This window comes from Corvus moneduloides, chromosome 6 (assembly GCF_009650955.1).
Source record: "Corvus moneduloides isolate bCorMon1 chromosome 6, bCorMon1.pri, whole genome shotgun sequence".
NCBI classification, from domain to species: Eukaryota; Metazoa; Chordata; class Aves; order Passeriformes; family Corvidae; genus Corvus; species Corvus moneduloides.
The window spans coordinates 49,907,296-49,923,491 of record NC_045481.1 but is presented as its reverse complement, the minus strand read 5'-3'; the positions used below and the strand labels follow the sequence as shown (position 1 = coordinate 49,923,491).

Below are 16,196 nucleotides of genomic sequence, written 5' to 3'. Positions count from 1 at the left end.
GAGGCACACAACTGCACTTCTGCTATTAGCCAGCAGCAATTCCTTTGGGTTTTCAAGAGCCATAAAAATTCAAACTCCTGTGTAGGCAGGAAGTCTTACCTGTACAAACTGAGGGAGGAAATCTGTTAACTCATCATCACTCAATGTCTCTATCCAGTTCACAGCTGTATTTCGTACTTCCTGATCAGCAAACCTAGAAAGCCACCACAAATCTACATTAAGTTTTCTCTGTTCATGTAAGATTTTTTTCTTAGTCTTTTTTTTGAGATCCGCTAGATAGAAAAGCAACCATATATAATCCATAAAAGCTCAATAAGGGACCTACAAGTACAAGGCCCTTCATCACGTAAGGTGCAACCGCACATGCATGTTTAGGACAAGCACAGTCAAAACCTCTCAAAACTCTGTCTCAATAAACTCCTGTCCTGTTGCATGTTAAAACTTCAGAAACCTAACCACTGTTGCTGTGCTTTCACTACATGACTTGGTTAAACCTACATCAATAAAGTAAGCCGGGGTTCTTTGAAATTTTAAGAACACTTAACTTTTACCACAAGAAATTCAGCAATATTTTTCCACAGAACACCATTCCAGGATCTTCTACCAAAGAAGAGTCATTTAATGCTCAACAAAACACAGAGAGTTTATTTACAGCAGTTTTCTTACTTTGAATCAAGTAGTTCTAGTGCAGCTAAGGGTGATAAAGGAGGCCACCGCTGAAGTAACGAATATATTTCTGGAAGACTTGCCCAGTCCCAGTGAGGGGCACTAACCAGGATTTTTGGTAGGCTGTTAGTATGGCTGTGACAATAATGTCTCTTCTCCCACAAAAATTCTTTATCTTCTTTCGACAGCCTGCAGACAAGAGCATTTCAGTTTATAGTGCACATGAAAAACCATCACCTGGAATAACCCCAATGCCACTGATTGTTGTATTCATACAGATAATTTAACACACAGAATGGAATGACATTGAAATGACTGTTCCCTCCACAAAAGTCAAAACAAGAAGCCAAATAAAGTTTCAAGCCTTAAGGAAACAATTCAAAGTTATAATTTGGGCAGGACAAAATTAAGTTTTAGTATAATCTGAAATAAATCAAAAACATTAATGTTAGTTTGGTGCAGATCAGTAGGAAAGGTTGCCAGAAAAGCTTCCATGGCACATGAACAGCCACCGCTGAGACTGCCACTGAGAAACTGCCAGGCAGGAGCAGGTGACTGTAACATGCAGGCAAAGGAGCAGCAATCTTGTAGCAAGAAATTATTATAGCACCAGCCCCGGAAAACACAAGGAAATTCATTAAGTCAGTACCATTATTTCACATGTTTAACTCAACCTCTTGTTTAAGTCTCTAGAGGTCTTCAAAATATTTTAAAAAAGATATTACAGAAACTTAAGAATATATAAGCATTCCATGCCCTAGCTACAAATTGTCATGTGCAAAAAGAGCCCAGCTAGCAGAGATGGATGTACCCAATAGTGCTATCCTTGGAGAGAATGGCAAGGAGACGTTCTCTCGATGGTTTTTCTAATGTTTCTACAGAAAGATGCACAGTAGTCTTTGCAGCTTGAGGAATTTTATATTCAATATCAAACGCATGGGATGGGAAGTCAATCTGAAAAAAAAAAAAAAAAAGAAAAAAGATGATGTAAGTCCTTAAGCACAGTAGAGAAAGCAATGTCAGATGTTTGGGAACCTGAACTCTTTAATTCTACAAGTGTAACAGTCTTCAGATACTGTTTGCTGAGTAATTTTTTCCATCTCAATTCTACATAACTACGGTTCCTAAACGTACAGCTGTGTTCTTGCACAATGCAGTGGTTGGAGCACTCCTCAGAAGAGAAGTGAGAATGCTTAGAGCAGAGATAATCACAGAACTGTTCAAACCCACACCAGTGGCTTCCAGCCAAGCACCGACTCAGGCCATGTTTTGGAACTGCTGAGCCATGCCTAGTAAGGCACTTTTCTCTTTGGAGGGAAATTTGGACTCTGAACTGAGAAAGAGAGGTGCTTATGTTCTGTAAAGGAACTGGAATTGCTACTGCTTGTAGTGGTAGCTTGTCCACACAGTTCCCATCTCAGCACACATTTCTATGGATTGCTTTCAAAAACGTTCCCTCCCAGTACTGACAGCATGTAATGCCAAGCACCTCTGATTTCTCTTACTTCCAGACAGTTATTCAGTAACAGATTTGTAGAGACTTCCAGACGCTTCCCATTCTTTGCCCTTACAGTTTAGTAATCACTATTCTATACTGACTTTGAAACACTTTGTAGCAGTACTTTCCCTCTCCACAAAACATCCATCTAATATGACCTACAAGTCCCAATATTCAAACAAACCAGAGCAAATCAGAATTATGTACAACCTGCAATACTATTCTTTCCATGTTTCCTTTCTTACTGGTCGTCCCTGACACATGATGTGGATGTGAAGAGGTCCACAGTTGCAAGAGCTTCGTCCCACAAGTTAACAATCTGAGAAAAAAACATGTGCAGGTCTTAGTTTCACAGTCCATTTACTTCACCAACACATGAGTCGTCAAATGAATTTATTTATTTTCACTGGCTGTTGTCTGTACTTTAAGTGCTTTAAAGGGCTGCACACAACTTTTAGGTGGAAAAGGCAAAGGAAAAAGTTCAGTGTTGACACAATTGACACAGATAAATTAGGTGCTCCCTGTTCTTTAAGTCAGAAAAGGAATACTTTTGCCTCTGAGGAAAAAAATGAATACAAACACACACATCACCACACTCTTCTTAGCTTCTAGAAAAGAGGCCCAGGCGTATGAATCTTAAGGGCATCACCATTTGCTTGGACTTCCCACATTACCAGATTTTGCAAGGGCCTATCAAATGACATCTGCATTTGCCAGTGTATTCCCAACATTAATACAATTTCCAACTGCAGCAGTAGGGCACAACTGAAGACACTTCATAAATCAATTAAGTGTTGAATGTTAGGTAGAGAAAACTTCTATCAGTCTTTTAAGATCAAAACGTTACTCAAAAGACTGCTTGAAGGCCAAGCCTTAAGTATATTTTAAAAGATGTTTTAGGGTTTGTATTTATTTCAAATAAGGAACAGGTTGTTATATGTAAATATTGATTAGCTAGGAGCTTATCATGCCAATAAAGACTACCAAATTGTGCCACTAAAGCACAACAGCTTATTCTTTTTAATAATTATCCAGTTCAATACTGCCTTCTGTCTCATCCACAAGTAATGACGTTTTAAGCCACTCCACATGCACTTCAGCCGGAGGAATTTTAACTTGGCTATGGATTCTTCCAAAACACATACATGACCAGTTTTATTCTCCCTGTATTTTAGTTAGTTCCAAGTTTCAGCTCCTGCCTGTCATTGATTCTATTTTCAACTGTAACTGGAATATTTGGCTACTATCTTTAATTATCTAGGTCTGGATTTAATTTATGTGGACTGCAAGTGGATTAGACTACTAAGCACCTTTACAGCTGCTATATACAGGCCACTCAGCAAGCTCTGGCATAACACACACCATTGTAGTGGTCTGCATAAACAGAAAATACAGTTTTCTCCCCAGACTAACTCCTATGAGAATACCATGCAGCATGAAGACAAGATAAATTTGCAAATCAAATCAAAAGCTGTGTTTTCAAATACTGTGAAATGTGGTATTTAGATAGGAGACTGAAATGTAACACTTAAACAGAAGGTTGAAATAAGCATCCTTTATGAAAGGAATCCAAGCTTTGGTGGAGACTGAAAGCAGGTGCAGGCCATCTTTGCAATGCAGGAAATCCTAAACTGTGACACCCTCAAGCTGTTGGAATCATCACCAGACAAAAAAGAAAGCAGAACAAGTGAAGTAAAAATCCAGAACCAGAGGACACAAAGCCCACGAAACAGCCACAAGCAACACACAGCAGTGACTGTCCAGGAATGATCTGCTGCCTTTCTTCAGCTTTGCTTGACAATTTAAGCTTCCAGTAAGACCTAGAACTCAGCAGCACAGATAAATAGGAAACCTAAAGCATAAATGCAGAAGCTGTTTTGCAATGGTGTGATCACTTCTGCAACATGATGTCTAATTTGGGCACCTGTGGTTCGAGTCTACTGGTTAATGTCTCACTGAGTAGCTGCCCAAGTGATAAGCATTTTGGAATGCACTTCGTAATCAAAGTTGGAAGCACAAAGCAACTTGAACCAATCCAGAAACACTCAGCTTAGGAAAGTTACAGCAGGCTTTTCATTCTTAGTGAAAAACATGTAACAGCATCCAGCAGCTGTATTTGAAGGAAAGCCAGTTCAAAATACAAATATGGCACAAATTTAACACACTTGTTAATCATCCCTTTATTTTAATTGTTTAAAATAAATCCAGCTCTGAATCAAAGGGAATAATTTCAGAATATTCTGGGATATAATCATCCAAACAAATATTCAACTTCCTCCAGCAGTTAAGTTTTTTCACCCAGTTAGATGGAAATCCTACCACACAGGACCACGTTTTGTCCTCTATTTAATGAAATGTATTTTTTCTGTATCAGTACAGTTTTCAATTCTTAACCTTTATCATGGCCTAGTATATTCAATATCAGAGAGGCAATTTCTATAGTTATGGGTGTGGAGGAAGCTTTACACAGAGCAAATCATATTGATAATCTTACCCATGTTTTGGATACTTACCGCCTAAAATCAAAAAGAGGTAGAGAAACCTGACCCAAAATTTCTGGGCCCTTTCTCTGCTTATTTGAGTCAGGGGAACTCCCACTACTTTGATTTAGGATTCCAAACAAAGTCAGACATAAGACTGATTCCAAAGGCAACTGTGAAATCTGGATGGGGAAAATTATTCTATAAAATAAAAGTATTAAAAATAAGTCAATTAGAAAAAAGGCAGCAGTTAGTAAGTTACAGGTTTATCCATATAACCCATGTATGCCTCTTGCTTTCAAAAAATCAATTAACATTGAAGAACAAGTGTTAAATATCCATGCAATCATATTTTACTCCACTTCATCTCCCATAACAACAGTCTGTAAAACCTCCTAAATAACACTTCTGCACTGTAGTCAGATTTGGAGCAACCCTTTTTAATTTCTGTCTATTAAATCACATTCCTTGCACAGAACTGACCTGTCCAGCAAAACCAGTTTTCCCACTCCACTCACTAGGAAGGACACACACAATTCCATGTTAGCCACCTCCTAATTTTTCAGATTGAAAGGGTCAGCTGACAGTAGTTTCACATCCAAATGAAAGAATCTATTAAGAACTACTGAAAGTTAAATTCAAATGGTACAAAACCTATAAAGAGAGCAGCTGAGGAGCATACACCTCACTAGCTATACAAGCTTCCATTTTCGTTTGCATTGTTTTTACTGCCGAACATGTTCCTTTAGTTTGATTTCTCTGTAAAACATCACAGTTCCACTATAAAGCACTACACTACTGTCAGCAGCTTTTAAGCAACCTAGCAGACCTTTCACTGTAATACACTAGTACTTGCCAGCAAAAGATCTGACAATTAATCCCATGCATCACCAGGAAAAAAAGGTAGTTGGAGTACTCTCTGAAGGCAGGTGTTCTAGAAACTCTCACTGCTGCTCTGAAATAATTTGTTCACCACAAACTTTCAGGGTATTCCTCAGGGTCTATCTCTGACCTTTAAAAACAGTCAGGAGAGTAGATATGGGGCACCATGGAGCTCACATGATGCTTCAGCTATGACAGGCTGCCCGATAACTCAAGTGGCTGTGCATAGATAATGAAAAATATTCTCCTTTCAGTTATCAGATACCACTTGCCATCATCTCCCTATCTTTTCTCTGCATGCTCTTCCTTCTTCCTTTCTATCTTCTGTACTTGGAACAAAAACTGATTCAACATTCATGTTAGTAGAAGTGAGTTGCTTTTCCTCTCCATTTACATAAATTGAGCAGTACACATAAGCAAGCTTTATTCTTTAATCCCTCTTAAAGCAGCACAAGCCATTCCCATTGCAAGGAATGTTATAACCTTCCCAACTCCCTGTAATTGTATGCTACAAACACATTAGCACAGGGCATTTGTCCAGCATTTCCATTCCCCCTTTTAAAATGAGTATTGAAATACCATTTGGAAAAATATTTCTGATTTTGATCAGTAGGTCTCACACATTGTTCTTTGGATGCTTCAAATGGAATCAGAAAACCAAGAGCTGCTTGAATGACCGTATTCAGCAGCTAGCTGGGTAGGTAGTAACTAAAATAAAACACTTTATTGAGTTTTAACAGACTAAAGTCACTTACAGTTCATCCCATTTAATCAAGTAGAAGAAGTTCTTGTATGTGCCAACCTTCTTGGACTGAACAGGTTTGAACAGATCTTTTCCATTATGGGTCAGGGAACAAATCAAGTAGTATTTTTCATAACTGGACAAGGAAAAAAAGTTAAACATAAAAAACCCATAAGAACATTAAAAAAAACTATAAAAGGAGAAATTCTGCAATAAATAAATCACTTACTTTGACACCCAACCAGAAGAAATTCCATGAGCAGCAAATATTGTGAATTGGAGATGTTCTGTGGCAGTCCAAGCTTCCTTGGTACTCTTAGTCTCTTCTGGAGAAACTGCTGCTGAACTACTACAGGAATTCGTATGGAGTCGCAGAAGGGCCTCAACTGCTCTTGTTAACTGGTTTATACTCACTTTCAGAGGGTTTTCAGGCTGCTGTGAAACTAAATGACAATTTATTTTGAATGCATTTCTTCCTGAATTAGCCACCTAAAAACAGTTTTTAAATAAAAATTGAAGAACTTTACTCACCAGAGAAGCACTTGCTATTGTCATCACCACATTTTAAGGATACCTACACAATAAAGTCAGAGAAAATTTCAATACTGAATATCCATATTAATTTCCCATGGCTATTAAGTATCTTATACAGAAATTATGAAGTATCTGAATGAACTGGGCCCATATTTAAGTTTATGTAATACATCTTTTCACTCAAAGCTCTTCAAGTGTTAACTGACAGCATCACAATTTTCATATGATGCAGCAACTATTCACCAAGTTCAAAAGCTCATTTTTTGTCAAGTCAACTGTTTTGACACTCTTTATGAACCTGTAGAAGACACAGTACATTGGAATATTGCTCAGTATAATCTAACTTCTCTGGGTAGAGACAAAACTTGCTCAGGGCTGTTATGGATGAAAGCAGAGGTCATTAGCTTACTACCCAGTAATTTAAATCTGAACAGCTTTAAACAGCTTTTTTTTTGTTTTGTTTGTGGTATTTGGTAAGGTACCTTTTGCTGGCAGAGTTATAAATTTACTGAGTAAGAAAAGATATTAAACAACTGAGAAAATGAACAGTAAGGACTGTTACTTTGTACTATCTTTGTTTGCTTCTTGGTCTGCTAAAATGGAAGTCTCAACATGATGCAACATCACAGCAATGTCTAGTCTCAACAAAGACACTGTTGAAACCAAGAGGTGACAAACAAATCATGGGAATTCACTCCCTTCTAATCAGGAAGGGTCTCATGCCACATTCAAGTCCTGATAAACTAAAATTTTTAATGAAAACTAAGTTTGTGGTTTAAAATCAAAACCCAGTGAATTCCCAACACTTCAGAGAGTCTAAGAAGTCTGACACAACTGCTGCAGAAGGATGAAAGCTCTCCTTACACTTTTAGTGTACTGAGCATCTTCAACTTAAAAGTCTGAGTATCAAAAAATTTCACATTCTTACAAAAAAAGCGGTCACTTCTTCCAACTGCAAAGAATTACTTAAAAGAAAAAAAACAATCAAACAATACCTTACAAAACATTTAGATGCAACAGTCTCCAATATTTATAGCAATTTTGTTTCTGAAAGCAATGCTATATGCCTTTGTATGCATTACTGTGTAAGCCAATGTCCATCACAAAATAATTGCAGGGTTTTATTGATACAATCCCACCTTTTTCAAATTCTACTGGAGCAACGTTATTTTTGGGAGCTATTTGTACACTATAATCTAGTTATTTCTCCTATCAGAAAGCAAACATTGAAAAAAAATCTATATGCTGTATTTCACTTTGCTTTCTTAATGTCTGCTGCCCTTCCCTGCAAGAATTTTAGTTCTTGTGACAACTATATTTATTTGTCTTCTGTTCAGTATTACAAATACATCAGTGAACTGATGAAGCCAAAAGCAAATAGAGCATCATGTGAATTGCCACTCCAATAAGGCAGCAGGACAACAGAAATAGCATTGTAAGATTATTTAGCTTTTTTAGTTGCCCAGTTCTCTACTTAATGGCCGTTTTTGACAGCATGACTTGAGATTGTCCTGCTCAAGTGAACCACTCATTATTAGGAAGTTGCATCATCAAATTCTGTACTATTTGAGAGATTTTGGGTTTGTCCTTATGCTCAGGAATGCAGGAGGCATGAACAGTTACGAGTTTCAAGATGCTATTGCTAGTCACAAACACTACTGGGAAAATACATGATGTCAATTCCTCCTCTAAAGTACAACTGCATTAATTTTAGACAGCATGAGCTCCTGTCAGTTCCCCTCAGTCAGATTTAGTGGCATCTGCTGTGACACAAGTTTCTAGTTACAGAACCAGAACACAGTATTTTAAAACTAGTTTTTAAACAGTCACTGTTTAGAAAGGGAAAATATTCCCAAAGCAAGTGATTAATGGATTAAGATCAGAGAGATGTCAAAATAAATTGAAGATATCAAGTAAAATAAATAAATAAATAAAACCCCAACAAAAATCCCAACATAACTCTGACAGAACTGTTGCTGGTATTTCCAGCTACTAAAGACTCTGAAATAATATTTGTCAGTTAAAAAGCATACCTCAAAATGCAATTTATAGTGTGAAAGCTTACCTCAGCATTTTTAGTCCTTGGGAGATTAACAGCCCTCCTTAGCTTCTTCACGGAGTCCGTTATTGCAGGAGTCTCTACACAATCCAATGTAGAACAGATTTTTCTGACAGTCCTAATTACATGATCTACTGCTTTATGCTGGTTCTAATGAGGAATGTATGAGAGAACAGATTGATCTGATCACAATTGTGAAACCCAGTATTGCTTTAATGTTTTTTAATGAATTGCCAAGAAAATGTCATTATGAGATGCATATCTCCATTACATTAAACTGTGGTGTAACGATTTGATTAAAGAAAAACCTCAATATTGAGAACTTCCTTGTGAATGCCAAAAACACAGTAGTACAGATCCTAGAATGGGGCACCAGGAAACATTAGGAGGTTCCCAACCATTTTTCTACTGAAGTGTTGGCAAGCAATTATTTTCTAATGAGATACTAAGCTCAAATTCCCTCATGGCCTAAAAAGAAAGTGCAATTCAAAGAAGAAAATTCAATTAGTGTGAGGAAGCAATGCTAAAGAAGCAGTGCTTCAATTTCAGCCCTCAGAGATACAGGTTTAAATTACGCTTGCGCTACTTACACTACAGTACTGCTTCCATGATGGAACTAACTTTTTTACTTCACTTTAATATACTTTTGTAGGTTACTTAAGACAAAGTTGAGCTGCTCCTAATACTCTCTTCCTTCTACTCTTCCAATAAACAAAAAGCCACTTGAGTTAAATCTGAATTATCCTAGGTTTCTTGGGGTTTGTTTTTTAATGTAAGGGATGTCTTCACCCAATTTGAAAGAATACATGTATTTGCTTCAAAATAATGGTTTACTTTTTAAAGGCTTAATGCATAGGTTTCTTTCACAATAATGTATGAGCACTTACAACTAAATAAGAGGAATAATTATTGCAATATTCTCTCACTAAGATGTAAATTGATTCCCAACCACCACTATCCCCGACCTATTCTCATGGCCTTCCTACAAATATACAGTAAAGAAGCCATTTGAATCAGAAAGTTTTTAAATTGAGAGCTACCTGGCAACAATTAACTGTTCTGGTAAGAAAATAACCACAGAAGTCAGACAACACTGTGAATATTTAAGCCATACTTCCAAAGCTAACAGTTTGAAGGTAACACTTCTTTGTGACACAGAAAGCAAAACTGCCACTGCTATTTTCCTCACAGGCTCTCAAATCTCAATAAAAAGACAATTGATAACTTTGGAAGTATTCAACAATGTGAAATCAAAGCCTACATACAAATTATTTATGGATTACCCTTCTTCACTTGGGCTAGCAAGCTTCAGCTACTGAATATGTAAAGGAATTCACTTCATGAAGTAAAAAATTTCAAATGCAGAACTGCTGCTATTTGGACCTAATCATCGCCACCTACAAACTACATCTCCCAACCTCAAAAAGATTACAAAGAGTGGAACACAAGTCTGAATTGAGATGTTTTGCATTCCTCATCTCAGCCTGTGAAATCACAGCTGAACAAAGAAACTGAAGCAGCTGCAAGAGCAAAGCAACAAAACCAGCACCGTGTCAGGAGCAGTAACAGCTCACTCTTCTACAAAAAGATTGTGTTCAAAACTACCCTTGACAACAGGGTGAATTACCATCAAGGGAATTAAATAATATTAAGGAAGTGTGGAAATAGCAGACAGCAGCTTGCTCAGACCTGCATTCCTGGAGAGGCAAACAAACATAGTGGAAATGAAAAGTATTGCAATTAAGTAATTCGAGACCGTTCTTACAGAAACTGGTTAAGAAACACAGTTATCTAATGTTTAAGCATTTAAGACTCCCAAGTTACATTACTATCAGGAGTTAAAAGCAGCCTCTCCTTTGAGAAATGAGCAAAGCAAGTTATATCCGTAAGCTTTTGCACATGGGAAGTCACTCCAAACTACTCAACATGCAAGCTGCTTTAAGCTACCTGTCATATACTGAAATAGACAACTTTTTGGACAGGGTGTTTTAAATTAATTGAATAATGCAGAGTAAGACATTACTATGCTTTGTGTAGAACTTACTTATATGTTCCAAACATGCTTCAGTTCTAACTCCCATTGTACATAACTATTCCTGCTCACTATTATGTAGATTTTTATCTGTTAGTAAATACATCTTTCACGGCTGTCAACAACAGCCATAGTCAGGATTCAGACCTCTTCCCTATTCTCCTGAATTAACCTCTTCCAGCATGTTTGAGGAAAAGGTTATTTTGCGCCCCAGGACTTGGAAGATACATTTCTAGTTGTGATGATCAGATAACAACTGGTTTGCAAGAAAAGCCTAGAAGAAAAGAAGAACAGAAATCTAAATACCCATGATTATAATTTCACATTTGACAGCTTGTTCAGATCTCAGTTTCCCTGAGATAACCTGCAAGTCTTTTTCCCAGCTACCTTATCAGTGAACTTGGTCACGCTACTTTTGGTTCAGCAATAATCTACAATGACCTTACCTCACTCTTGAGGGCTATGTTAACTTGCTTGTGATACACCTCAAGAAGCTCTTCAATGGAAGACCTGCAAGAAATAATAGTTATTGAACACAGGTACAGGAACAGAACAGAACACAACCTTGGTCAGCAGTGATCAGCACTTGATTACTAAAATAACCACAAAACATTACCTTATGATAGGTTCTCTGAAAGGCTTTTCTACTTTGTAGAGGTGTTTGGTTAGATGTACAGGTGTCCTGTCATCATCTTCCTGCAATAAAATATTCGGTACTAAGTCCAGTTCTCACCTTTCTATAATAGGTATACTGTTACAGAAGATTAATTACTAATACCTGGGGAGTTGAAGGGGAAAGATGTAAGGTGATCTCTTCAAAGGGGAAAAGAAAACTACTTAACAGCCTGTGAAATGTGTACACATGGGGAAAGAGGGAAGAAACAGCCATCAAGTGCCTAACTATGCAGATACCAAATACTCCTCCCTTCTTTGATGGTCTAATACATATATAATTAAACACAAAAACTCTTCTCAACTTTTATTTAACTCTGAAATTTGTTGCTTCTCTTTCAAGCCTCAGGTTTAGTCCAAATGCTTGCATACTTTCTCCAGGTACAATACTTGGTTCTAGTAAGAGGCACTACCCATATTTATACAGTTTGCTTTGTGAAAATTCAGTTATGTATTTCACTTGCCCTTAGGATAAGAGGATACCATTTCCAACACCAGGCAGACGTGCTAATCTGTCAATAACACAGGAAGGTACCCCTTGGAGCCAGCACACTCTTGCAGACCAGGAGGTACTCACTGTTCGTGCCAGGTCACTGCATATCCCGCTGTGGGTCAGGAGCTGCAGTTTGATGTCTGTGTCCCACTTCCGGCAGTTCTGGATATACTCGTGACTTCCTATGCAGTGCTTGCTGTGAAACAAAAGCAAGCTCCAGTCACAACAAAAATACGCAGTGCTTTTCCAAAAACTCACACAGAATATGCAAGGCAACCTGTTGCCTCAAAGTAAGGAAATGGTGAATCAACCTCCATGCCCATCCTTGATCTGACTTTCACTTCTGCACAAGTTTTTATACACTATTACAGATATTATGCTTGTGCTAATGCTCTTAACTGCAGTGGTTAACACTGAAACCAAATGTTCTAACCCAGAAAACTAATGGGGCTTTGTAAACCATTAGTTTTGGAAAAAAATTCCAACGAAGAAACAAACCCAAAATCAAACCAAGAAACAAACAAAATCCTGCAAACCACAACTTGCCCAGTTTATTAGAAAACATTAGATTTTTGGGTTTGTTTCTGAGATTTGAAGAGTGGTCAAAAACTACAATATCCATCCACAGAAATGTTCTACAAACCTGCACCTGCATTAGAACAGAGCCTTAGGAAGTTGATGAGAACCTACTTTGCTATACCCCAGAACAAGTCCAAAAACTTCTGATCTTTGTGCAAAGAGTGACTCCCTTATATTTTTAAGGTTTCTTTCACACATTTAATCACCAGAGATACACTTTCCAGTAACTGTTTCAGGAAAAAGCATGAAATTAAGTATTAATGAAAAAGAGCTTTCTTACTTCTGTAAAACTTCTTCTTGGCCACAGACTTTCAGGATATAGCTGCCAATGTCCACTTCATTCAAGTCATCATGCACCCAGCAAAGTGCCTGCATTATTATAAGCTCAACAGGGGAACTCACTGTTTAAAGAAATTACATCTAAAAGTTAAATATAAATCTATAGCAAGTGATATTAACTATTGCTCACTCACAAATTGTAGTTACTTAATCAAACTGATTTTTGTACTTGTAAAGAAGATTTTTACACTTCTATTATCTCCTAAATTTCATAGTTTGAGATTTTCACTTTTTTCTCACAAAGAAAGGTATCATAAACTTGCCTGCCACTATAAAAAGCCAAAAAAAATCTTTTTCAATTAGGATACAGTGTAGTCACTTAGCCAGAAATACAAACACAGTCTGCAGGACTGAGGATAGCCTTTCCTTTTTTTTTTTTTAATTATAAATTAAACTTGCCCTATTTAGCAAGGACTTCAAATAGTTAAGTGATCCCAGAGGCACTTAAAGTTTAAAAAACACTATCTGAAGAGTTGGATATGGAACTCCCCTCTTTGTTCTGCTTTTGAGGAACTGAGTATCAGCTGCAGCTGAGGCAAATCCTACTGAAAGTCCTTTTCCCTTTTTCCTTTCCATATGTCATGGGAAGCTTCCACTTAGTACAGAGCAGATCTCAGTAAGCACCACCAAACTTTTGCCAAATGCAGCTCTCAGCTACCAGTACTTTTGTATCAGGCTCCAAAAGCTTTTTGGAGAGTAGTCTCTCTTCCATCCAGCAACTACAGAGCAACAAAATAATCCCAGTCAAACTCAAAATCCATTCCCCCACAGCCACCAGCTGTCGCTGACTAAAAATACAGACCTGTTTGAATTACACAAATGTTTAAATACAAAATGCTCTCTAGCCCTCCCGACCTAGTTTCTGATGATCTCATTTAAATAATTTGTGAACAATATCACTAAGTGCCTCAAAATTCTGTAAAAAACCACTGTATAAGAGCAATTTTGTATTTCATCAGTACCTTCAGAGTTTTTTTCCCCTCTCCAAGGACTTTCCTAATTTTCTCAAAATTTTTTTAAAATAAAGAAATATTACTGCTATGATAGACACAGAGGTAATGCCACAACAATATTTTCCACAAGATAACACATGTGCTTCACCTCATTAACAAATGATTAATTATTACAAGCACAGAGGTATCTGAGCACATATGAAGAATGATTGTGTGAGATTCAAGAACAAGGAATGACAGGAAGTATGAATTCAGAAACACTTTAACTCATTAAGACTTTATTATTGGGTGAAATTGCTGTGCTACCTTCAGCAGAGAATATATATGGTATTTGATAAAGGAAAAAGATGCAGTGATAGTTCATGCAGTGACAGGTTCTGTGCTGTAGTCACAGGCTGCATTGCCAAAGGTCTGGCAGCCCTGCAAAGCCCAGCGAAGACTGCAAAGATGATGCTACCACCTTTTCCCTGCCCTACATCTTATTCAAAGACATTAATTTCTTGCTGACACACAATGTTTGCTCAGACAGAGCAAACTTCCATGCAAAGTCTAATAAAGGAATGCAAAATGAATCCAAATAAGCTCTAAAGTTCATCTACTTCCCTCCTGAGTCCTTTCTACAAACTGAGTTGTCAGAGCACTGAGAGGCTGCAGTTCCTTCTGAGCAAGACTGAAAGCCACACTGAAGTAGAGCAGCTCTAGCATTAGGAAGCTGAGGTACGCAACACTTTGACCAAGAACAGAAGGAATTAAAGGTAGAAGATAACTTTTAAAAACCCCATTACTAGTCACGTGCCCGTCTTTCACCAGCTGTGGAAGACAAGTAGTTTAACTTGCTGATTAGTTTCAGCATCAGAAAAAAGGGAGCAGAAAATGCAAAGAAGATGATATGTGGGGTTAGAATGCAAAACCCATTCCAAGCTAGCCGCAAAAAATACTAGAAATAAAGGGCTGAAGCCCTAACATTTCAGTTACCCTACCAAAGCCTTTTGTAGGAAAGGATTAAGCTTGCAATATTAGAAAACTGTAATCTTAAGGATTAAGAGCAGAAACCCTTCCCAGGCTATACTTAAAATCCACCTCATTTCTTAACAAAAGATTATGAAGTCACCACAGAATAAATGTAAGGACCAGCAAATTAATATAGAATGAAAACACTGATGCACCGAGAGCTTGTTTTTCCAATAGAGCAGCAAGTTTATGCGAGTAATAAAACAACTCCAGATCTTTTGAGTACAACCAGCTCTAAAGCATCTACACTAATACAAGCTGAGATCCAAATAATTACCCTCACAAGTGATAAGGAATTCCAGAAGTATAGAGGCAAAAAAGTTTATTACCAGTTATTTCATCACCCAGAACTGCGAAAAGTTGACAGCATGCAGTTTCAATACAACCACTGTGCAGTCAAGATTGCGCAGAGGACATGAATTTATGTAGCACAACAAGGCAAACCTCAAAGGTCCACCCCAGACCAATATTCCTGGTTACCCACAAAACTGGGACAGCCAGTTGTGGCACATCCAACGGTGTTATTTTAGTGTTTGTGTTCATAAGCATGTACTGAATGCAAGTAATAGATACTTTTAATGTTTATCCCTCTTTTCCGGCAGCAGTTTGTCTGAACTTTTAGATAGCTTACAAAAATTTATTTTAAAATATGTTAGTGTGTTGAAATGAAAAATTAAATTAAACATTAAAAATCTCAGTCCTGGTGTCATTGTCCCCTCAATAACTATAAAGTAAAAGCTTTTAAACAACTGTTTTATTCTATCCAGCTATGGACAGAACAGTGCTTCTGGTTTGCTGTGCTTTCCTTTTTTACAGTCAGTATTTCACTTTGTCAACTTCTAAGTATTTTCTGGAGGCACTGACCCAGAACTAGGCCTTTCCTCAGTTACCTTTTCCACATTTCCCACAAACAACCCATGCCCCTGAGACCCAGGGATTACAAAAACTGAAAGGCCTTGGCCTAGGCTGAGCGTATAGTCTTTAACAAGCAAACTCCAATTTAAGAAGCAGGAACATACCATCGCATGTAAAAGTTACTGGTTGCTGGAATTCTTCGATTTCTATTGAAACCTTGATACTGGCACTCTCCCCACTTATATTTCTTTGCAGCATGATTGGACTCAGCACAAAGCCTGGGTTTGTTTGCTGATCAGTATAAGGAAACTTGGTCCTCAATCTGGAAGCAGAGAAGGTTTATGAAACATTGCAATGGAGAAGTCTAAGACTAAAGCAAAATAACATGGTAATAACCACAA

General features: G+C 37.5%; 1 protein-coding gene across 2 annotated transcripts in view; it reads right to left on the bottom strand.

Annotated features, from left to right (window-relative positions):
• Nucleotides 1–16,196, bottom strand: part of PIK3C2A (phosphatidylinositol-4-phosphate 3-kinase catalytic subunit type 2 alpha) — a 50,899-nt gene that overhangs the window by 14,792 nt on the left and 19,911 nt on the right. For both annotated transcript variants that reach the window (XM_032111363.1, XM_032111364.1), the window contains exons 4-17: nt 15,960–16,117; nt 12,918–13,038; nt 12,143–12,254; nt 11,510–11,589; nt 11,340–11,403; nt 8,868–9,011; nt 6,800–6,842; nt 6,498–6,711; nt 6,282–6,404; nt 4,678–4,845; nt 2,375–2,483; nt 1,478–1,620; nt 667–855; nt 100–193 (exon numbers count right to left, since the gene is read on the bottom strand). In XM_032111363.1, coding sequence (XP_031967254.1) covers nt 100–193; nt 667–855; nt 1,478–1,620; nt 2,375–2,483; nt 4,678–4,845; nt 6,282–6,404; nt 6,498–6,711; nt 6,800–6,842; nt 8,868–9,011; nt 11,340–11,403; nt 11,510–11,589; nt 12,143–12,254; nt 12,918–13,038; nt 15,960–16,117 — 1,762 coding nt within the window. The remainder of the gene's footprint in view (nt 1–99; nt 194–666; nt 856–1,477; nt 1,621–2,374; nt 2,484–4,677; nt 4,846–6,281; nt 6,405–6,497; nt 6,712–6,799; nt 6,843–8,867; nt 9,012–11,339; nt 11,404–11,509; nt 11,590–12,142; nt 12,255–12,917; nt 13,039–15,959; nt 16,118–16,196) is intronic.